Below are 24618 nucleotides of genomic sequence, written 5' to 3'. Positions count from 1 at the left end.
TGTAGTTTTGGGCAGCCATCTTGTAGAAATTCGATTGTTAACATGAATGATAACGGCAGCGGATGAGGCTTTATTACAAAACTAGTTCAGTCAGCTGCAAGCCTTTGTCGTGCAAGCACAATAAGACAACTATACACACTCCCAGAATTCCAAGAGGAGATCTCAGGAACTCATCTTCTTAAAAGAAACATTTATGACATTCAGATTTTGCCGACTTTCGTATTCTTTCACTACATTTGTTTGACCAGCTCAAAGGGCAAAAGTGATATTACAGAGTGAATTAAATACAGTAATTATTACAGAGTTACCATAAAGTGTTGATACTGAAATGCTATAGATGCTATAAATGATAAACACTCTACTTTTCAGTTTATTTATAGCTGCAAACAAGAGGCCATTTCACAAATTTCCTGAAATTTCTAATAACTCAAAAGTATTAAAAAGTATTCTTTTCTTTTTTCATTTTTTTTTAGAACAATTAAAAAGTAGGGTGATGCTACTGACCATTCAGGGGTGATGCATTGTTACTGATCATTGAAACAGGCCCAAGAAAGAAAGGTATGTAGGTAATGAATAAACTGGCACAAAGGTGTATTTTCAGGTATTTATTAAAAGTCATTTGGGCTACTGCTCTTACATGTACAGTTAAGACATTCCTCAGTTATTCTTGGTAACAGTAACATGTCTAGACTGTTTAATTTATCTTAATGTTTACTTTGTACAAAACAAAAAAAGGCCAACATTATTTTTCTTTGTATAAAAAATATAAGTTAATTTAAATTTAACTCTAATTAAGAAAATAACAATAGTAATAATAGCAATAATAATAATAATAATAATAATAATAATGATAAGCTAAACATAGTGCAGACAATAGGATATAACTGGTGCTGAAAAGTAGAAGGGACAGTGCAGTGACTTTATCATGTTGTCAGGTGGGGTTGGAGTGGGGAAAAGACAAAGCTTTCTTTCATGCTCGTGCTCTCTCTCTGTGTCTCTCACATACACACACACATGCGCACACACACACTCACACACACAGTCAGAAAGTGCGCGACTGCCATTCAGAGTAGCACCATCAGAGCATACATCTCAGTCTGTACAAACTAAATCCTAGATTGTACACAGTATACACCTATATGCAAAAAGTTTGAATATAAAGTTCGGTTTAGGTGCATGCTAATTGTTGCTCTTGGTTGAAGCTTACTGGAAGCAATTCTGAAAAGTAAGACAGAGCACATGGTGGTAACTGATGGCGCGCTTACCCACGTGCCACGACCGAGCGTCTACAACCAACGAAACATTCATCGAAATGTACATTCACAACACCGGGGGCCGCAGTATCAGTCGCATAACAAATTACTGGAGCAATAGTGTCAGTCTCTGAGGGACACTGTCCACTGGAATGACAGTTTCAGACAAATAAATTTGTCTTTTGGAAGATCTCGGAAACTCATGTGAAAGCGTCCAAATGTGTGTGCGCCCCCCCCCGCCCCGCATGAGGTTGGAGAATCAGTGTAAAAGTGTAAAATGATTGATTTCCTTCGAGGGAAACTTCAGTCACACACCGGCAAACGGTCAAACTACATTCTTCACTTGCAATCCCAGAGTTGGACATATTTCACTTTAGCTTAACAGGTTTGACATTATGGGAAAATATGAAGCAGATGACTGTTTGCCGTTAACTTCAGCCTCTATGAAACTTGCTTGTAAAAAAAAAAAGAGAAGATAAAACGTCCCAAACTATGCAGTCCACTTCCTACAGTCATTCTTTAGTTAACTTGTTGTGCAAAGTAATTGATGATGTGATAGTGGCTTCAAAAATGAGAGAGGAAATTAAGCAGTATGCAGTCTTGGCTTAATATAAACATCTGGAACGGGAAACTTGCTCATTCCTTTTTCCTGATCTCCGTACTACAAACAGTGACTGCTGATCTGGGGTCAGATCCTGTTAATCCGAAGGATGTTGATGTACTGTGCAGCAGGTTTCTACACGCTTGGGGCTAAAAGGCTGCGGGGTCCACTTCAGGAAACATTGTGACTCTCTTGTGACTGTATTCACAAATGTCGGCATTATGTAACTCATCACAGTTCATTCACGCTTGTAGCATACACTGCAGGGGATTTCTGCCATCTCCTCGCAGAATAGGCTGTATGTCTTTATTCAAGTACTGCAAAGGATTTTTGCTGAAAAAGTAATAAAAAAAAATCTAGTGTCCACCTTCTCAATGAGATGGCATTACACCCCTACATCTGCTCCACACATTCCTTCTGTCTCTGGGAATACCTTGCCGAAGTAGTGCGCATACGGCAAACACAGAAGGCAAACAGTACCGTTTTAAAAAAAGAAAGGAAAAAAAAAAGCCTGAACTGACAACAAGATTTCACATATCCTAGCCTGTGAAAGGTTCAGAATAAGGCCTCTGCAAATACAAGACCATAATGGAATCAGCTCATATGAAGAAAAATAATAAAATAACATAATACAGCCAAAATAAAGCAACCAAGTCTGTTCTACCAAGTGAATTCCCAAGCTGAGTGGACGTAGGGCGATGGATTGAATTCCCTCACCAACAACTGTCTGTCACTCTCTGGGATCGGTGAAACCGTCAGTGTTGACACCTCCGTCACCCGATGAGGTAACTGTGTGTGTGTGTTTTGAAATTCAAGTCGCCTTTATCTAATCCGTCTCCTGCCAACACAGATTGCGGGTTCATTCCCCTTCAATGGTCTGGGTCAACGGCAGGATTCAGGCTGTGTTCCTTTGGTGAGCAAGCAACCCTCCTTTGTCTGTCAGTTGTCCACCTTAACAGGGCCCGAATCACAAGGCCGGCTGGGCACGATGTCCTCCACCTCTCCCCTTGCTATTTTCTCCCACTGGCCCAGGTTCTCTCTGCAAATACAAACCACCTCGATCAGATGCACAGTGGAAAAGATTTCATTTACAAGTGCAGAGGCGTGGCTTTGAGTCTGAAATAAGAGAATTAAGAATCACACCAGTACACAAAATTTTCAAATCATGCAAAAATTGCAAAACTACAAAACACACACACACACAAAAAGGACGAAGTTGATTTGCAAAACAAAACAGTAGCTACAACAGTGGCCAGGCAACACAATCAGTTCTTGTTGTCATGAAGGTGATCTCTCCCCATGTGCTGTGATTGACACAAGAGTGCAAAAAACCAAAACAAAGCAAAACCTTCCCTTTGCTGCGATTCTATTCAATTAGACAGCCTGATGCAGTTTACACGTCTTTGGCAGATCCCACAACACGCAGCAGGGCTCCACAGGGTCTAGGCCTGTTGCCCACCCGGAGCTCGGTGCTGACGTACAGCTGGGGCTTAAGTATTACACTGCTCACTTTGTTTGCATTCCCCACAGATCAAGGACACATTTTATAAAGCAGCAGAAGGGCAGACGAATGTGCAACACAGTCCCGTTCAAAAACCAGAAATAACAACTGTAAATACCTTCTTTACACTCTTATCTATTGTGCACGCAGACATGCCCGATGCACAATGTCACACCACACACAGTGACGCACAAAGTTAGCACACTGTAGTCTATATTTATTTTTCATTTAATCCAAATACTTTTTAAAAAAACTCATAACAAAAGTGGGGTCAAACATTAATAGCAGAACATGCCATTTTTTTGTATTTTTCACTGGAATGCTTAAAAACGTGTGCCTGTGCACACACACCTTATCACCTCTGATCTTACTGGATTAGTACTGTATTAAGGACGGCGCATGCATTACTGGTTACCCTTCAAGCTGCTGTCAGCTCATTTATCGATCACAGCAGAGCAGAAATAAGCATGACAATAATGTGTAAAGCAACATTTAGACTTTGGCGTTTTAGACATTTTTCACAAAAAAAACCAAGAATTATTCATTCACTCAATTTCTTTGTCAACTCTAGCTTTGAATAACTTACTTGCAGGCCTTTAGCAGAGGACCTGATGGAGGAAAAAGCTCAGCAAGTGTCGTGTAACATGGAACTGCAACACCATTGTAGAATCCCACCTTTAAAAAAATGAGAAAGCAAATGTAAAATGGACTTAATAATAGCAAAACATGTAGCATGTGCTAATATTTGTATATTTGCATTTTTGGCTTTGTACACCACCACAGAGGATTTTAAATCAAGTGTGACTGAAGTGCAGACACGTTGGAAAACTGTTTCATAAACTTGTATAGGAATAAAATACATTTTTATATGTAATCCTCCATTTTTAGAGGCTCAAAGTTATTTGGAGAAACTAACATCATTTTAAATACAAGGACTGTTTTTAGTGCAGTCTAGGACCCATGGACATCATCAAATGCTGTGTTTCCTCCACTGAAATGCTCTGCCTGGCCAGGCCTGTATTCAGTCTTATCTTCAGGAAACTGAAAAGCATGGTCCATTGGATAGAGATTGCTTACTGACTTACCCACTGAGGGATATCCAGTATCTTTGCCTTGAGAAACTTTTGGGCTGCTTTTGCAGTAATCCTGAGGTCATTAGTCATTTGCACAGTGAAGTGCTAGAAAGTATAGCCTCGTACACTTCACAATTCATCCTGCTTTTTCTATCAGCAGTCACATCATCAATAAACAGTCGCAACCTGGTTCCACTCAGAGCCATACACACCCATGCTGTGACATATTCTATACCGTGTTTAACTGAAGATTAGGTCTGCTTTGGCTCATGAGATTTCTTTCCTTCCGCATATTTTCTGTTCCCATCATTCTGGTGCAAGTTCATCTTGGGAATCTCTTGATTGTAGACTTGAGAGTGTTAATCTTGTTAGATGTTATTAACTTGTTTCTCTAAACCATGGAAATAATTCTGCAATCATGCACTTTAGTTGTCGTTTGTGGTCTTTCATATTTTTTGGATTTGCTGATCCCTCCAAACTATTTTTTCCTTTTAAGAATGAACCAGATTTTTGATTTGGCTAAATGTTTTTTGTCTTGTTTTGTTTTTTCAGTCTAATGATGGCGTCCCTCGCTTGCAATGACATTTCTTTAGACTTTATATTTCAAATTATAGTGAAAAGCCAAAAAATGCAAATTCAGCTACAGATATTGTGGCCATTAAACTGTTTAGTTTACAGAAGCCGTGAATTTAATGGAGACTGTTCATAAAAATGGTTGTAATTGCTAAATAGTTTTTAGCAAAAGGTTTCGAAAGCCCCTTGAATTAAAGCTTAAAGTCAACACTTCAATCAACTATTTATTGTTTGATTTAAAATCCACTGCTGTGGTGTACAGAAGCAAAACTACAAAAGCATTGATTCAACAGTTCCTATGCTGTTCTTTTAAAATATATTTCCCATCAGAAGGCCGAACATTCATTAAATATTTAAAGCAGTTAAAACACACGAGTAAATGTCTTGCTCTTACTTGGCCTTGGGGAACCTCGTCCTTCTTGTCTCTGTCCATCATAGGGATCGGCTGGATCCCAATCTTCTTCATCTCATCTCCCTGTGGAGTAACAAAATAACAAGATAACGTGGCTTTTATTTTTGCACACTGTGGTTAAGTCTCCTGACCACTAGACAACACGATGTTGTGCCTTACAAATTGTAAGTTGAAGCAGCATTTATGAGCAATAATAGAGGCCAGACTGTTACACTGGAGGCATAATCATGACACTGAAACTGTTTAAAGTCTAACAGTATCCCACTGTACCTCAGCCCAAAACTCAGCATAGATGTCGTTGGCTGTGAGTCGTGTGATTTGCCACTGCTTGGTAACAGAACACAGGTCACATGCTGTCATCATCAGACCAATCACACGGTCCCTGGAGGGGAGCAAAGCCTTGTTATATCCATGCGGGGGGGAAGGACTCAATGTGCTGTTTATGTGCGCCAGGTCTAACATTTCACAGCGTGATACTGATGAGACCTGGTGTGGTCCTGACCTGACCTGTGCCCCAGTGTGAGTCGTAGCCTGACCTGTGGGAATGGTTGTTCAAATCCAGCGCACATGAGGTCAGCATCTCCGACAGCTGGTGGTGGTTGTTGAAGTAGAGGGCGAGGTCTGTGGCGATGATGGCCTTTCGAATGATCTCCAGCACCTGCTCGTACTCGCTGGAAGTCAGGTTGGAGAAAATATTGTGCCCTTCCAGCTATGAGAAACAAAGAGATCAATAAAAAAGCAAAAGCTCCACTTATGAGGCATTCAGCTAGACTACAACATCTTGCAAACATAAGTTCATCACAAGGCTACAGCCCAAACTAGCAGATCCTGCATGTTACAAAAGACACCTTGTAAGACGCTAATCAGAACTAAGTCATATGATCCTTTGAATGCATATGTAACTGACAGTTCGTATAAGGATTCGTTATCTAATATAGTAAAATATTTTTTGTTTGTTCTAAGCTGATGACATTGTTGCAGAACCCGATGGAACATTTTTTATGGGTATTTTTTAAATTGTGATCCTTTTTCTGTTTTGCTGATCAAGTTGTTTTCATTTCTTTGTCCAGTGAAGTATACTATTTAGGCTACAGTCACACTAGGGGAAATGGTGCCTGGAAACCGTAGCACTAACCCAAATTATTGTAACCACGTGCAATGAACTCTTGTTCCCTTTGACCTGCCTCGAAGACAGACACAAAATCTCGCAGTCAGTAGCCATCTTCAAAGTGACTCGTATCCATCAAGAAGTCGATAAAACGGGAATAAGACGGAGTGAGTCTGCTGTCATTCTGCTGTCTTATGAATGGAATCACGGTGGCGATCTCATACAATCTGTTTGGGATAATTTGACTATTAGCTGTCATCTGGACCGGTTGAGTCCACAGATGTGTCACAGACAAGTTATTGGGGCATACTGACTCCAATTTATTGCAGCGTGTTGGCAATTTGTCCACATTAATAAATTAGGAGGCAATTGTTGTTTGCAGTCAGTCCAAAATGGAGCGCAGTTGTTTGCCTCCCACCAGGCAACGTGTGCACTCACCTTGTGATCAAACATAGTTGCCCAGAGGATAAGAGTGTAATGGTAGTTACACTCAAGCTGTGTAATTACCATTGAAACTGGTTGCAGAATTTGAAACAAATTCGTTGCAATAACTTGGCAACCACTGATCTTTTTTCCTAGTCACTGCGAGGTGCTTTCATATTTTTACTCTAGTGTGACTGAGCCATTGAGTAATAGGTTCTTTATTTCCTATTAAACACTTGTGGAAATAAGATTAAAGGTTAACATGTTGATTTTCAAGGTACCCTAAATTCTGTATTGTGGATCTCTACCTGCAAGATAGAAACAGTCTGAGAGAAGTGGTGCTGCTCCATGGTGGAGGTTGAGTACAGAGCAGCCAGTGGATGGTCAAACTTCTGGAGGTAGGCATTGCTATACCCCCGATGGTCCAGATCATGGCAAAGACAGGCTATTAGCAAACCCTTCTTCTGTAAAATGGTGGGCAAATAAAAACACATTTTCTTGAAAGCACACAGTGACAGCAGATGTTGATCCAGTTATTTTCCTAGCAGACCCAACAAGAAGCAAACCTCTAGCTCTGTGAAGATCCCAGAGGTTTTCTGTAGGATGGCGTACATACAGTGTGCCACCGTCACTGCGTGCTTCCAGTTGTGGTAGGGCACACGGCGGTAGTTCTTCTTTACGGACATGGTGAACCGGCACAGCTTCTCCAGCTCAAAGCTGTATTAAGGGGAAAAAAGGCAAAGAAACTGGTAGTGTATGTTTGTTTATTTACTATTTATTCCATTTAGTTTCTTGTTGTTTGAGTCGTAGTCTTGTGTAAACAATATTGCTGACGCTACCTGGTCTTTCCACAGGAGTTATGAACCATGTAGATAAAAATGGCAGGCCAGATCTCCTCAAAGGGACTGATGTCAAAGTGGAACCTGGAGGAGGGAGCAAAAGGTTTAAATTAACATGATCAGCAGATCTGGGAAAAGGAGACAACATGCAGATTAAGGGACTTCTGAGATCTGAGAGTTTTAAACTGACAGGTTGACATCTATAGGACACGGTCCTTCCTGCACTGTGTTTGTGTTTGCACTCTTCTTGCAGGGCGACACAGTCCAGGTCTGCGCTGTGTCATTGTGCCTTTCACAGACATGTGGCTGTACACTCATGTCTACTACACTCAAGGTCAAAACATGAGTTCCCTAGAAGGCCGCCAGAGGAGGCACTCACATTTCAATCTCTTTATAAATAGGTGCAGGGAGGTTGAGCTGGGTGAGGGTCTTCCATTCTTCTGATGTGCAGATGCTGTGATAAGACAGTTTCTCCATCGTCACTCTGTAAATGCATTCAGAGTGTCGGATCCTGTGGTACATCTGCAGGGAAATCACAGACCTGGAATAAGTCTTTAAAATGCCAAGTGAGAACTTGAACACTGCTATACATACCACAGAAATGTTGTTTATAATATCAATGTAAAATTCTATCAGTCTCTCCGGTGAAAGTTAAAGTTGTAGTCGTAGTGTACGCCTCCAAATAGCATTTCCACATCTGGTTTGCATCCCTGTCCTCAAGCTAGATGTTCATGTAAAGGCCCCAGGCATCACACCTTCACCCGTAAATCACTTTGAGTCAGAAGCAAGCCAAAGTTAGCGTCCCAGAGACACGAGGCATAAATTACAACTAAACACAAATCCTGTCACTGGACGGATGCAGACCTCGCATCTTAAATATTAACATCTCGCATCAATTTTAAAAGCAAGTTTGTGACGCTGCTCATGCGTAAGTTTGTCGCAAGCGATGACAGTGAGTCAGGCCCCACAGCGAGGACACGCTCTGACAGACAGGCCACACAATGCAGGCTTTGAGAGTTAGCATGATTCATGAAATGTTTGTGTTACATGTAAGGGATAATCACCCGGTGATTATGCATTTTTACAGCACTGCACACTTTAAATAGAAACTGCACTTTATTCGTTTGACTGTGATTTTTGGTTGCCGATGAAGCCGCCACGTCAAAGTTGGAGTTATGTCAAAATAAGATGGTTAAAATTGAGCACTTGTGGCCTGGAGGTACGCCATATATACAATGTTCTTATAATGTATGTAGATTGAAAAGTGTGTGCAGGAAGATATCAAGTCAGTGGGGTATGCATTTGCAGTTAGACAACACTAGTTAGTCTTTTAAGAAGTGTAAGACTAATTTGGTGTACTCACATTTGCACAGTGTAAGGCCAGAGCACAAAAGACAGCAAACATCTTAAAGTTGTTCTCATCTGTTTTAGTGAAGGCACTTCCGCTTAACTTGTTCACCATCTGCACCACACCTATAACGGTCCCCCTGCTCACAATGGGCATGCACAGAATGTTCCGCGTGGTGTAGCCAGTTTTCAAGTCCACCTCTCTGTTCAAAAAGACATAGTTATGTTGATTTTGTCAGCTTATCTTGTGACTCATACATTGTAGCATGTTTGTGTTTTAACTGCTTTTGCATACTGAAAGGCTCCATTAAAAGTAGTAGTATCTTAGCGCCGGTGTTATGCATACAACTGAATAAGCAAAAGTAACTGAAGCAGAACTCTTCAGTAGCATTATTTAAGATATTTATTTAATGTAAAAGTAAGTAAAAATGGCTTAGAGCCTGTTTTACCTGTTGAACCGTGGGTCTGCATAGGCATCTGGGATATTTAAGACTTCCCCTGTCCGAGCCACTTGGCCAGCTATTCCCTTGTCTATAGAAAACCTACACACAAAAACAAGGAGAGAGATAATCTGCATTTAAACTCAGTAATAAATCACCAATACGGAAATTAATTTAGGACATTTGCAGTCCAAATTGTAAACCATTGCAGATTTGAGAACAACAAAAAATCTGTGGCAGTGATACACAATGTGTTACTGAACATGCCAAAAATAATTAAAATAGCTTTCATTTTTTTATGTGATTTCACTGTGTATTTATTTACTAATTTCTTTTCCTATTTACTGTTTTATTTATTAAAATAAATGTTAAAATAAATGAAAATTTAAATAAGACAAGTATTATGAATTGTAAAAAGATACAGATATAAAAATGTTATTTAAAAATGAAAAAAATAAATTGGAAAAAAAAATGCAAACAAATATATGCATGTAAACATACAAATGAAAAAATAAGCTATATGAATAAATATAGGTTTATGAAGTTTAAAACTTAAAGATGAAAATTCAAACAATTCTGCTTTTAACAGAATATAAACTCATTTATGTAATTAATGTTTCTTCTTTATTTATTTTTTTTCAATTTAGCAGCTTAGATGCTGCAAAATAATACTCTACTATGCCATTGCTATTTTTCTACTGCATATACTTTTTATTACTTTAGCAGATTTTGTCACAGGAGGCCAGTAGAATATTTTAAACGGTGCACTCTGAACATAGGATCAAAAAGTGAGTCATGTCTAAAAATAATAAAATCATCACACTGAGCACACTAAAGCAAAAAAAGAAAAAAAGAAAAAGTGTACATACCTAATTTCTTTGGTTTTCCTAAAGACAGGTTTGCCTTCTTTCTCTTCCCCAATGTCGAACAGGTCAGAGTATAGTTCTTTGTTATTGTGATCTACCTGGAAGAGTGCACACCTGTCTGCATTCACCAGGTTTTTTGCATATATCTGTAAAAAAAACAAAAACATCAGGGACAGAATCTTATTAACAACACTGGGGACTGACAAGAACTTGGGAGTTACATCTATCAAAGCAGATAAAACACTGCTGGTTTAAGTGATTCGGGACTGAACAGTTAAATGAGGAGAATTATAAAAAAGCAAAAACTACAAGTCATCCCCTCTTATTTTAGTGCTCGAACCAGATGACTTGAGTTAAGACCACAGTCACAAGGCAACCAAAAACATACAAAAAAAGAAGCAGGTTTTAGTAAAAGAAGCAGGAAAACCACATTTTACACTTGCCTGTTTTAGATGTACAAAGTACCGTATTGATTACTATGTATCTAAAACTAATGTAACCACTTAATTAGTTAAGAATAATCATTATGAGCAGGCTATTATTTTTAGAAAGTAATAGGAGTGAATCTGTGTTACTGCGGCATTGCTAGTCTTTTTAACAGACATGATTTAACACACACTCCCAGGATGTGTAGCCTTGAGGACAATGTGAATGAACACGTACTTGCAGAAATCACACTCACCATAATATGTTCAAGTAGAGAATCTATTGCCACAATGTTATCAAAGTATGTTCTGTGCGAAAAGAAGAAATGGCGCATTGAGATGTTTGACAAATGGGAAGCTCTGATGACGTTCACATTCAAGACATGAAAGCTAGGTTGCCTAAAATGTAGTAATCTCTTTTATCGTGTGGGCTACAAGTTTTATGTTATCACAGCCGTGCTGTGAGGACAAGATACTTATTAGACCAAACAATATTCACTTTGTGCATCAGTTATTTGGTGTTAGGGAAACTGTAACAGGAGCAGCTCTTACTTTGATACGTCTAGTAGGAAGTCGTTGAGCTCAGTCTGTTTGGCGAGGCCTCTGCACACCTAGCAACAAGGAAAAAGACGTCACGAGTGAGTACACAAACGTATCAAAAATTTCCCAGAGAATAGAGAGCAGCTAACCCAGGAGTGCAGGGCTGCACTGCTCACACAGGCTCAGAGGTCCATTGTGGCCAGAGCTGCAGTGGGACGCTGCTTCTCTGAGGTGTTATGCTATCTGTTCATATAAAAACAGGACTGGGGCATAATGACGTCCCTGGGGAGCTATTTGTTGAAACTACGGCTCAGTTGATTGGACTGGTGTCGGTGACAACTCAGTTCTTGTACACAGTGGATTTAACCATTAAAAACACAGGTGCAGAACCAGAACAAACAAAATCATTCGAGAACATACAGTAATAAGTGGAGCAGGTAGGATTCGCCTTTTCCCCTGACAAGTCTTCAGTGAGTTACTGTATACTGTATCTGTTACACACTCAGTTTTCAGTTCTGCTTCTCCAGAGGTTTGCTCACCTGCACTTGATGAATAGCAACTGATGCCCATGCTAAATTAGCTGTAGCAACCTGGAAAAGAAAGCAAGGCTTAGCTCCAAAGAACTGCAGTACAAATACTATTGCAATTTACACATTAAGTCACACCGTGCAGGTTTAATCTGTGCTTATCACATTTTCTCACTACGACACAATCTCAACGTAATTATCTGTTCTGCACATCAGGCAGTCTCATAATCACAGAAGAGCTAGTTACCCCACAAACTCAGCGCAACTCTGGGAACTCAGGCTCAAACCTGCTGCATCTCTATTGTATATTTGCATTTAAGCAATGAAATGAAAAATAAAAGCTGCAAGACAAGTTACGGAAAAGACCTTCACTGTCCACATGTGATTAAAAAGAGGACAACAACTCCTAAAAATAACAGCAGGACTTTGCAGGTTTAAAAAGCATGTCAGCGTTCAGCTCATTATTATGAGGTTTTGACTTGCACCTTCAGTGTTTTGCAGTAGTTTACACTGTACATTAATTCAATATGGCAAACCACTAAACACAATAAAACAATTAAAAATTTAAAAATGCCAAAAAAAGAGCGTTATTAATGTGTAATAAGCAAATAGCTACCTGTTGAGCCCCTTTAAAGTAGATAAAAACAAACTGATGCAGGTTTAAACTATGCTGACTTTTACAAGCTGTTCACATATCGATTATATCTACACGATGACCAGAAATGAAAAGAGCATTTTAAATGCTCTGCATTTTAAATTTGATCTTTAAAGCTTATACACCCTGCCTACACCTGCTTCAACATTCTCTATATGTAAAGCCATTTTCCAGCTCAATGCACTGTTGTTCACAGAAAGACTTTCATCTGGAGACAAATATACCCCTTTATATATTTTTGACAATAAAAATGAAGCCCACAAAGCTAACAGAGATCTCAAACAGATCCAGATTAAGGGTAATACCAGGCTAACTGTAGTTCTGTGAGCCTTGCTTCAGCCTCCCACTCTTGGTGTGTTTTGTCTGGGTCAGACTGACCTCCTGGTGGCTGAGGTTGAAGGGCTCCTTGCCCCAGTGCCGGTGAAGCTCCACGATGGCAATGAGGTCCCCGATGGCAGTGATGATGGGGAGGCACAGGACAGAGTGAACATGGATCCCTGAGTCCTGCCCTGTGCCGTCGGGGAATCTCTCGTCCTGCAACACAAAGACCAGCGAAGAACATTATCACCTGAACTGCACAGGGCGTATTAACTGATGAAGATTACAAAGAAACTCCTGTTTCTAAATCTGTTGCTATGAAAAGTACGCCACATGTGTCTCATGCGCTTGTTTTCTTAAGAATTTCACTTTGACACACACTCACAGAGACACACACACACACCTTATAATAAAGTTAAGGCTTCTTTAAAGCTGAACCTGATTTGTTTTGACTTTTAAACTTGAAGAGTTTCCACTACAGTGTGCCTGTGCTGATATTTCCCTGAATTCTGAAGCTTCTTCTTATACCTCCTTTGAAATCTGCTCCCGTTCAAAGTGTGAAGTGTAAATCAAAAGAGGGATAATTTATTATGTGTAACTAAATGAAAATACTGGCAAAAGCATAACTGGATAACAAACTAAATGGCCCAATACATAAATACTCATCATTTGCCTAATGAAGCAGAAATATTGAAGGAAATGAGAAAAGAAAATGACGACAAATGAGGGAAAATAAACTGAGGCAACACAAAAGAAACATTTGCAAAAATTGCGCTAGACTAATTAAACATATTAAAAAAGGAGAATTAATGCAAAAGTACATTCACACAACAGCAACATCCAAATAAATCATAATAATTACTTAAAGAATGCCTACAATAAATTTAATATATTTGATCACTTAACAAAATATTAATTCATTAATTAGTATTGACTAATTTACCTTTTGTTTCATATATTTACTCCTATTATGATTATTTTTTAATATCTTTAGTTTGACAGTGTTGAGCACATTAACCCAATGAGACCAATAAGAAAGAATTATTTCATTATATGTTTATAGCTACATAAAGTAGTCAAACACTAGATGCACTGAAATGTTACACTGTTGATGGATGACAGCCACACATACCCCCATGACGTCCTCTACTAGCAGTGTTTTGCGAGTCTTGGCAACATGAGCGGCAATGGTTGTCCCAAATGCGATGGGGCCAGAGGGGATGAGGGATGGAGGCCCATCCTTGGCCGCCGTTGGAGTGAATAAACATAAACTCTGTTGAGAAGAACAGACAAGAACAGGAAGTGAAGCACAACTGGAGAAAAAAGGAACATATACACAGAGATGCATCAGTAAAAAAACAGAAGAAGTCAGAACTCACATTGTTGCATTCTCCCAAGAAGTAAAGTGCAAATCCATCAGCTTTAGTTGCTGCAGGAAAAAAAAAATGAGACACAGATGTGCAGAGCAAGTGACTAAAATACAATCTGGCCAAATGCTGCGAATGTGTGTGTAATCAATCAATCAATCAATCAATCAATCAATCAATCAATCAATCAATCTATCTATCTATCTATCTATCTATCTATCTATCTATCTATCTATCTATCTATCTATCTATCTATCTATCTATCTATCTATCTATCTATCGTTATTCTGTTACTGGAGTATTATATATTCCTACTGCTGTAATACCTCTAATAAAGGCTATGTTATCTTATCTTATCTTATCTTTTTAAGTTTAAATATTTGCTTTAAAAACTCCTACCTTACCTACCTGAAATTATTCATAATTATGAAATACTGCTTTCTTTGTTGACTAAATACTGTATTAGTTGGTGCTTCTGCCTGAACCCTATCTGACTACCTGAAATAAAATTTTAAAAATGAAATAAAATAAAATAAATGGCAGATATCAGCGAGAAAAATAAAGACAACAGAGAGACACCCCCCCCCCCCCCCCCCCCGTTATAATCTAATACCAATCTATTAACAATGTCCTAGATAACTACAAGGGTACTCTGACCGACAGCTTTGACTGCCATCCAGTGCATCTCATTCCCAGTTCTCCTTTCCAGTCCTACTTCACACAGATATATAGGTCATGTTATCATACAATGTGGAGTCAGAGAGCCTGGTGGTGCAGTCAGTGCACAAGTGATCAAGCAGTTAATGAGAAATGAGGTTTGGATAAAGTGAACCTTTATACTCAGATTCATTATAAAAGTATAACTTTGAATCACTGCTTATGAAATTCTCCCAGTCATTAAGATGGAGTCATAATATGAAACAGGAACAAATAATCCATCAATACTTTATGAACTGAATCAATAAAATAAAAAAGAGTGATTGTTTTTAACCTTTTACATAACTCAATTTTCTGGTTTATTGGCCTGTAAGTGACAAACATGATTTGGTTTGCTTTGCTAATTTGCAAGTAATTCTTATCCTTACTTTTGTTTATTGGATCAGCATGTGGGTGGGGTTTACTAAAGTGGGTGTTAGAAAAGTACATGTGCACCAAATTTGATTTTAAACGGACAAAACTTCCTGCTGCATCTGAGCTTATCCTGCTCCTCCACTATTACGGTGCTGAAATGACACCCAGAGTATCTGAAGCCGTGCTCATCGCAAGAGGTTTTGCAAAAATCCACTTTTGGTTGATGTTTACTTTTACCTGTTTTGATGATGTTGCACAACTCATAGAGCAGGAGTTTATTGTCTCCTCCAGTGTCCAGGCGCTGCTCTATGTAGCTGTTGAGTTCGTACACCACACCCTGCACATTTGTGTCCTGGTACTGTTGGACACAAGACACAAAGAAATTGGATCTGTGCAGTCTTGCACAAACACTGAGATTGAATATCAAAATTCAGCAAGTGCAACGAGGCAGAAAAACCTGACAACAACCTTCATTCTCTACTGCATTCAGTCTAATGTTACTGCAGATTACTCCAGGTCAAATGACTTTTTTTTTCTGTTTCTCAGTGAAAGGGGATTAATGCCATTCACAAAGACAAAGCCATTCATCATAACATTACTCCCCGCCCCACCCTTAGACTCTAGCTCAGGGATCCCCCTGCAGTTTTGCAAGGAGGCCACCAGATCCCCACAGTTCTGATTAGAGCTCTGGCAAGCTGTGCTGGTCAGCCTCAGCTTAAAACTGCGGTTATGTAAGAGGCAAACCTCCCGGCTAGTACGGGGCAAGAGAGCGGTCTAGTTCTGCTCCTGCCGTGAGTGTGAGGACAGGACGGCAAGGAGAGTGGCGTACTAGAAACCCTTCCCCATGGGACGCCTTCTATCCTCCCACATCCTGTTTGCACAGACGTATGGGTGACGCACTGAGGGGCCAAGTGGACCTAATTTTTCCCCCCTTTTTTCCCCTGTGTGTGCATGTGTTAGTTCCTTCTCCTCAGCGTCATGGCCTCGCTGTGGGTGCTGACACCCGGTCTTCTGATGGTGTGAATGACAAAGGTGTGAACATGCAGTATGTGTAACAATAGCCATTGAACCTTTCTAACTTTCCCAACAACTGTGACACACATGATGCGTTTATGGTCCAACCATATGTTTTCTTATTCTTTATATTGATGTTATCCCTTTGACAAAGTCATACAAAGGCACTAGACTAAATAAAGTAAGGACAAGGACAAACACAACTGTTTCAGTGTGTGCAGTTCTTAAATAGCATCAAGCCATTTTTACAGTTACTGAAGGACAATATTATGTTATAATATACAGAATGTAATATATAAAATAAGATGATAAATAAAGTAAACACCTACCCTGCTGACTTCTTTAGAGGATGTGTCATCTGTAAAGAGAGAAAGTTAAAAATAAAGTTAAAAATAAATGACATGAATTTCAGTTCAATTCTATATTTACATAGCAACAACAACAGCTGCCTCAAGCAGTTTTATATTACAAGGTAAAGACCCTACGATAGACAGAAAACCTCAACAATCACAGGACCTCCTATGAGCGAGTACCTGGTGACAGCGGGAAGGAAAAACTCCCTTTTAGGGATGAATCGAAAGTAGATTAAGATCTGGCCACTAACTAAGACATGAATAATCACATTCTGTGAAAACTTTTGCAAATTATTTTTAAGTTTATTAGTTTAGTTTTAGTTTATTAAAATCCACATTAACTAAAACAATTTGCTTCTAATGATTAAATAAAACAAAACTGAAAAATGTAAAAAGAAAATAGCTAAATGCAGATGTAAGTAGGTAAGTAAGTAATTACCTATTTCACAGATAAAAAAAAAATCACAAAGCGCTTTACAACACAAGAAATTGAAATATAAAACAATGTAACAGTAAATAAAACAGCAATGTAAAACAATAAAAACAATGTAAGAACAAATTAATCAAAAGCAGGAAGCAGTTGGTGATGAAGCATGTGGTGAAGCGTTTCAGTTAAACAAAAGAAAACAAAATGAAAATAAAAATAGACTTTTGTTAAAAAAAAAAGAAGAAGAAGAAAAAAAACTAACCAAAATTAATTAAACTAATGTCCTTAGTTTTAGTCTTGTCAGTTTGGTAAAGTTTGTCAGCATAAATGCCCAGGATAAGATGAAAAATGAAAAACCAATTAGAAAATACAAAATTACAACACTTTAACCAGCATCACCACCTTTTCTGTTAGGGAATGCCCAGGCAATGCATTCAGCAGGCAGCGGCCTCCACACACTTGACCCTTGTGTTGTGATTATTCACACAGCAACAACATGATTGCTGATAAACCTGCCAAATCTCAGCCTAAGGAAGAATCGCTACAGAAATTCAAGCTTTGCTCATAAAATCCAAAGCTCCTAAAACATTAAAGGACTCTTGTACATTTGCTGTTGTTACATTGTGATACTGAAAATTTTGGTATCAATCCAATATCAAGTAAAATCACTTTATATATTGTAAAGTAAAGACCCTACAATCATACAGAGAAATCAGGGAAAACCCCAACAATTGAATGACCCCCTATGAGCAAGCGCTTTGGTGATAGTGGGAAGGAAAAACTATTAACAGGAAGAAATCCCTGGCAGAACCAGGCGGCCATCTGCCGCGAATGGTTGAGAGTGAGGGGAGGAAGACAGGACAAAGACATGCTGTGAAGAAGAGCCACGGATTAAGTCAGATGATGCTACTTCTGTAAGAGGAACTTCAAAATGCTTTTAATTGTTACAAAGTCTGAGTAATGTGAAGGCAGTCATTGTTTTTTTATATTAAAACCTTGAAAATCAAGAGTCAGAGAGTCATAAATCTTCCCTGGCTGTTTAAACACTGCATGGATGGATACTCAGCTGTGGACTGATGGATCACGACAGGCCAACATCACGAGCAGCAAATAAGAAAAACCATATGCTGTCCTCAGAATAGTCGTCAGGTGAACAAATACGAACGATGGCGTATTTAAAGCATCAATACTCATTATCTATAAGTAATGGATGAATATTTTATCTACTTAATGCAGGGAGGTATTTATTTAAATGGCGTTCCTTTAAAAACAAAATTAAGAGAGATATTCATTTAAGTTGACGAGTCCAAAACTTTGCGGCTTCAAGTGCAGATTCCTTGTGTAATTTACGGCTGCTGGGGAGACATATGACTATTGTCTTTGGATGTAGACACTGAAGTATGTGATAATTATGAAAGCTTCAGCCAATCATAACAGTTTCTGGACTCATAATCTGGGAGTGTGTCTGGGAGTGCTACTTGGGCTGAAAATAAAACCATTCACACAGCTCAAGTGATTCTTCGGTACACGTGGGTCAACAGCACACGAGAACATAAACCGCTGAGATCTCTTTGATAACTTTTCATGTGATCAAAACCACGCAAAGAGCTGGGCAAATTTTAGAAACATCCACTGAAGTGCTGACTCGAGCTGGCCATCCTTTGAAACGAGCCTCTTTGAACATGTGAAGAAAGGAATTGCAGCCGTCTACATTGTTTGTTGTTTTAAACATTCCTGCAGTATGCTATGAGTTTCCTAACTTAGCCATGAGACCTATTTTAGAGTGAACCGCTGGCCGCTGACGTCAATCAGACGACAGAAAGTTGCACTTGAAAAAGACTTCAAGCCCCACTGAAAAAAATTATCTTTTTTAAAAATGACTTGTTGAGGCCTAAAATAATCAGACACTAATCCCTTTAAAGGGCAGCTAGGACAGTATTACTGGTTTAAAAAGTGGTCTACATTTTTTACAGCAGTTCAGAGCAGCCATATTAACACAAACACTGATGCGTGACAGTTTTCTTTCTGACTTTGATTCCACTTCCCTCATAGAGAGACGGGTCACCGCACAAAAAACAGTGTCACTCTTTAAAATCTTATCTGAAGGGCACCAAGGCTCTCTAAACCAATGAAAATGATTAGAATCATTTGAATTGCATGCAATATGATTCAGTGTGGGACAGGATCTGTGTGGTATGCAAAAATTCTAACGTAATTAAAGATGCTTGAGAAAGAGGGCTGTGTAAATAAACCTAAATTAATTACAAAAAACAAACAAAGAAAAAACCCATCTATGCAAATACAACTCAGGAAATTGCAATTCTCACTGCTATTTGGCTCGTAACTTATGTCATTTTTCGCCTTGTCGTTTGTTCAGCACATGAGCAGCAGCTTTTTCTTTCTCCGTGACCCCCCTCACAGTGCTGCCCCTTGCATCACCTCTCTCTCCTCACCCACGGCAACAAGGTTCACTAGAGGGTGGTGAGGCGTGGGAAACGGCACTTTAGAAAAGGCTCTGTTTGACGGGTGATGCTGCTCCAGGAGACGCGTGGATTATTTTATCCTGCTCCCACTGCGGTGGATTTATGTGCTCAGTGATATTTATCTCTTTGTCTGTCTGTCAGTAAGAGTATAAAAAAACCAAAACAAAATGCATATTGCATATTTAGATCGCTTTATTCAAAATAGAAACGCAGAGCATTGGCCTTGGTGGAGGATCCCCATAAAGTCAGTTGCGCCACTTATCCAGCAATGCCAAAAACATAAGAATGAACCAGAAAAAAAAGTCATATCAGGAAAATATTACACTGATGGGAAGATTTTATAATGGTATTTACAACAAACAAACAAAAATACTTCTTAAACCAACAAAACTAATTGACCAGGTTCTTCTACATAAAAATATAAGTCATTCTGTCAGCTTCACAGGAACACATCCTAAATGTCCCTCCTAAAAAAGTAAAACTGTGACCAGACAATGTTCATTACAGGTCTAGTTACTGTACAGACACAAAATCTCAGTTAGCATTTTATTAGCAGAACTCTGAACCCTGTGTGTCTGCACACCACAAAATGTCTAAGGAGCTAAAAATGAACAGGAATAAGTTGTAGTTGTGGGATAAACACTGTTGAGGTGAAAAGTAGAACCGTTCTATGCCTGGAAACTATAGAGTTACAAAAGCCCTTTAAATCTGTTGCGCTGAACCAGTTTTGCCCAGCTGGAACAGTTCCAGCAGCTTCTTTTAAAGTTTGCATGCAGGGTCATGCACACATTCAGCAGGTGCAGGTGCAGGTCCAGCATGACTCTCACATAACTGTCTTTCCTAGAAACCAGAAAATATCTTGTCTTACCTCCTAGCTTAGCTCTTTGGCTTTTTGTGTGTGTGTATGAGAAGACATATGCTGCTTTGTTCTACATGACCACCAGCACCAAAAACAAAAGACTAAACTGAAATGTTACAGATATAAGATCTTTGTTTCATCACACATGTGTCATGGGATTATAACAGAGCTATCCCTGGGGTAGACATTCCCTTTAGTCGTGTTTGTGCGTGTGTAACTGTGATTTTTATCACCGGGCCAGCCATCAACGCTGGGACAAAAACCAGCCGCCTGTTAATACCTTCCCTTATTTTCAGGAACCTGCTGTGATTTCAGTAAACACACCAGGAGAGTGCTGACATGTTCTTAGAAAATATACTGCCAGCACAGTCGACAGTGAACACTAAACACAACTGTCGAGCAACTCCTGAACGCTGCAGAGGCTGAACTGACTTCTTTTAGAAACTTCATCACACCATTTAAACCCCCCCCCCCAAAACCTGCTGCACAGTAGCTTTGGTTCATCAGGTACAGTAAATACAGTATGTACTAGTTTTGTTTGGAAACCACTGCTGAGTGGGTAAGGCTGACTATTTGACTATTTCATTACACTGTGTCGCCCTATGTCCCGATACAATTTATTGTCCACAGTCGTACTCTTGCAAACACTGCTGAAAGCACTGTAAACAAAACAGTGGGAGTGACTCTGATAGAACAACTATGTGATGACAGCAAGGAAAATAGAATAGGATAGATAGATAGATAGATAGATAGATAGATAGATAGATAGATAGATAGATAGATAGATAGATAGATAGATAGATAGATATGAAGAAGCATCTAGAAGATATCAGTAGCCCTGGGCGAAGGTCTTGCACAAGAAAAATGTCTCAGTCAGACAGGTCTAATGCGTACGATACTTTATGGGCTCTTTATTGATCCACCACTACAGATACACAGTCTCCCACAGGACGGTCAGCTAGCAGTGACTCAGCGGTCAATATGTGTCGACCTAGTGGTTGTCCTGCATCGACCTGCTGCATGGAGGATTTGGAGCTGCCAAAAAAAGCAGTCTTCTTCTTCTTCTTTTTCAGTGCCATGCTCTCTATTTACCAACAAGCAACAAGCGAGTCCTCCTTCTTTCTTTTACTTTTCATTAACCTGCTCTACATTTCTGGCAAAAGGCTTTAAAAGAGCCAGCATGTTAATTAAAACGTCTACTTATGTTTACCAAATGTTTTTTACCATTTGAAACTCAAAGTGTCTCATGAGCGCTGCGTAGGGAGAGGTGAGGGGCATCCACCTCCCCTCCCTGGAAAGCCCTGCAGGTGAGCTTGCTCTCTTATCACAGTGGTGGGGTATGAGGTACTGCTACACAAGCACATCTTTGTCTGCTTGTGCCTGGCCTCTAAACACATCTGAGAAACAGTATCAGCTGCTTAACTTGGCCTAACTCTCTTGCCGCTGGAGACCAGGCCAGTAAGGATAGAGACTCCAGTAGAATAGAAGAGGATGTCTACTTTATTGTAGCTATTCAGAACATACACCAGTTTTTGCACGGCAGAACTGAATTTCTGGGTATTTACAGGGTGGGCCATTTATATGGACAAACAGTAATAAAATGGGAATGGTTGGTGATATTAAAGTCCTGTTTGTGGCATATTAGTATATGTGAGGGGGCAAACTCCTCAAGATGGGTGGTGACCATGGTGGCCATTTAGAAGTCGGCACCCTTACAAACTCCAGCTACTGCAGCATCTCAACGAGGATGACCCAGATCGGCGCACAGAATTTGCAGAATGGGCAAAACAAAAATTGGAACAGGACCCTGTGGTAGGGCGTGGTCTGCGGTGCTGTGCGGACGCACCTGCACCGCAGACCACGCCCCACCACAGACCCTCAGTTCACGCAGAAGATTTTGTTCAGTGATGAGGTAACCTTTTATGTGAATGGTGAAGTTAACAAACAAAACCACCACTATTGGTCTGACACTAACCCACACTGGATGGATCCCTCCAAGACTGTTGGAACAACAAAAGTGATGGTTTGGTGTGGTATATGGGGTACAACGATAGTGGGTCCATTCTTCATCAATGGAAACCTCAAGGCCACTGGATATTTGAAATTGCTACATGATGATGTGTTTCCCTCTTTATGCACTGAAGCTGGCACGTTCCCTGAGTTTTTCCAGCAAGATGGTGCACCACCACATTATGGGTGCCAGGTCCGAGCATTCCTAGATGAACAGTTTCCTGGAAAGTGGATTGGTCGTTGTGGGCCTGTTGAATGGCCCCCAAGGTCTCCCGATCTGACCCCCTTAGACTTTTATCTTTGGGGTCATCTGAAGGCAATTGTCTATGGTGTGAAGATACGAGATGTGCAGCACCTGAAACTACGGATACTGGATGCCTGTGCTGGCATTTCTCCTGCGGTGTTGCTATCAGTGTGTGAAGAGTGGGAGAAGAGGGTTGCATTGACAATCCAACACAATGGGCAGCACATGCAACACATTTTATAAGTGGTCAGAAACTTGTAAATAACTCATGAAAGAATAAAGTTACGTTGAAACCAAGCACACCATTGTTTTTCTTGTGACATTACCAATAAGTTTGATGTGTCACATGGCCCTCTTCCTATTGAAAAAACAAAAGTAGTATCCAAGATGGCCGACTTCTAAATGGCCACCATGGTCACCACCCATCTTGAGGAGTTTGCCGCCTCACATATACTAATGTGCCACAAACAGGACTTTAATATCACCAACCATTCCCATTTTATTACGGTGTGTCCATATAAATGGCCCACCCTGTATTTTCCATCGAACCAATATAATACGAATAAATAAATTTAAAGTATAAAATAAAAGTATAAATTTAAATTGTTACACATATACAGTTAAGAATATAAGAAAAAAATGTCTATATACTTATATTAGTAAAATAAAAACTATACAGGATTATTGATCAAGCAGGGAACCTAGCCTGACAGGGACATGTTACTTCAATTACTCAAGTAGTCAATTTATCCTTGTAAAACTCTGATAACTTATTATTCGGATAAGGTAAAAAACAAACAAACAAAACCCTAAATCTTTTCCTAAACCTAAATGGACACCCATGCCATGATGCTCCTTTGATGCAGTTTTGGTGCTGATGTTAATGCCAGAGGAGGTTTGGAAATCAGCAATCAGCTGAGCGTTTGTGGCTTTTACCCTCTCTGCGACTCAGCACTTGGTGCCACCCACTCAGCAACTTTACACGGCCGGACACTTAGTGGTTGAGTTGTTGTGGTTACTAAACGCTTCCTCTTTAAAATAACACCACTTACAGTTAATGGTGGATTATCTAGAAGGGAAGAAATTTCACAAACTGACTAGTTTCGGTGGTGGCATCTTATTACAGTACCACACTCAAATTCAAAAAGCTCTGTAAAAAGAACCATTCTTTCACAAATGCTTGTAAAGGCAGGCTGCACGGCTAGGTGCTTGATCTAATGCACCTGTGGCAAAGGGAATGAAAACACCAATTGTTGAGATAAAGATCTTTGGCCCAAAACTTTTGTCAATGTAGCGCCCTTGAAACTTGGTGTTGAAAGAGGAAGTGCAGTGCAGAGTTTGGGGTTGTTTGGATGAGCAACGGTCTTATTTTGAGGTCTTCCTGTTCTGTAGGTAATAAACTAAGTTGCAACACGTACTGTTGAGGACCTGCCCACAGATTATTTCAGAGTTCTTGAGGTTTGCAGTTTTGCTGCAAGATATGTGAATTCAGAGATGATGTCATCCTCCTCTATGAATGACCTCATAGTTTAGGTTTGCAAAATGCTAATGCTGCACTGATTACTTAAATGATTAATTAAAAAAAAATCAGTAATGAAAACAGCTGTTCTTGTTCTAGTTCAAACATAATCCAATTCTGACTGACTTAACGGAACAACTTTTCCTTGTTTAAAAGACCTTACATGGATGAGCAGGAGTTTCAGAGCTAAAAAGCCTTGCATGGTCTGACAAACAGACACATTGATATACATTGTGTGTCTGTCTGTGAGTGTGTGTGCATTGCAGAAGGCACAGATGAGTAACGAGGGGCCTCTGAATGGGTGCAGCAGAGAATTTGGGATTTATTAATTGTCCCGTGACAGAGTGTCGTGTGAAGTAAACATTGCCAG

At 39.6% G+C, this 24618-nt stretch overlaps 1 protein-coding gene across 2 annotated transcripts in view; it reads right to left on the bottom strand.

Annotated features, from left to right (window-relative positions):
* Positions 1 to 598: 598 nt before the first annotated feature.
* pde10a (phosphodiesterase 10A) overlaps positions 599 to 24618 on the bottom strand; it is a 72548-nt gene continuing 48528 nt past the window's right edge. For both annotated transcript variants that reach the window (XM_086259852.1, XM_086259853.1), the window contains exons 3-22: positions 16683 to 16711; positions 15577 to 15697; positions 14281 to 14330; positions 14034 to 14174; positions 12962 to 13117; positions 11941 to 11991; positions 11414 to 11472; positions 11119 to 11170; positions 10440 to 10582; positions 9580 to 9672; positions 9147 to 9333; positions 8163 to 8305; positions 7784 to 7867; positions 7511 to 7661; positions 7253 to 7408; positions 5950 to 6122; positions 5684 to 5795; positions 5396 to 5476; positions 3942 to 4030; positions 599 to 2893 (exon numbers count right to left, since the gene is read on the bottom strand). In XM_086259852.1, the coding sequence (XP_086115978.1) occupies positions 2794 to 2893; positions 3942 to 4030; positions 5396 to 5476; positions 5684 to 5795; positions 5950 to 6122; positions 7253 to 7408; positions 7511 to 7661; positions 7784 to 7867; positions 8163 to 8305; positions 9147 to 9333; positions 9580 to 9672; positions 10440 to 10582; positions 11119 to 11170; positions 11414 to 11472; positions 11941 to 11991; positions 12962 to 13117; positions 14034 to 14174; positions 14281 to 14330; positions 15577 to 15697; positions 16683 to 16711 (2171 nt within the window). In that variant the 3' untranslated portion in view covers positions 599 to 2793. The remainder of the gene's footprint in view (positions 2894 to 3941; positions 4031 to 5395; positions 5477 to 5683; positions 5796 to 5949; positions 6123 to 7252; positions 7409 to 7510; positions 7662 to 7783; positions 7868 to 8162; positions 8306 to 9146; positions 9334 to 9579; positions 9673 to 10439; positions 10583 to 11118; positions 11171 to 11413; positions 11473 to 11940; positions 11992 to 12961; positions 13118 to 14033; positions 14175 to 14280; positions 14331 to 15576; positions 15698 to 16682; positions 16712 to 24618) is intronic.

The sequence above is a fragment of the Aulonocara sp. 'chitande type north' Nkhata Bay genome, linkage group LG13, assembly GCF_057382095.1.
Source record: "Aulonocara sp. 'chitande type north' Nkhata Bay isolate Kocher_YH1m ecotype deep benthic linkage group LG13, A_spYH_male_GT1.1, whole genome shotgun sequence".
Taxonomy (NCBI): Eukaryota; Metazoa; Chordata; class Actinopteri; order Cichliformes; family Cichlidae; genus Aulonocara; species Aulonocara sp. 'chitande type north' Nkhata Bay.
Note: the sequence above shows the minus strand (reverse complement) of the source record. Positions and strands in the feature narration are given on the sequence as shown.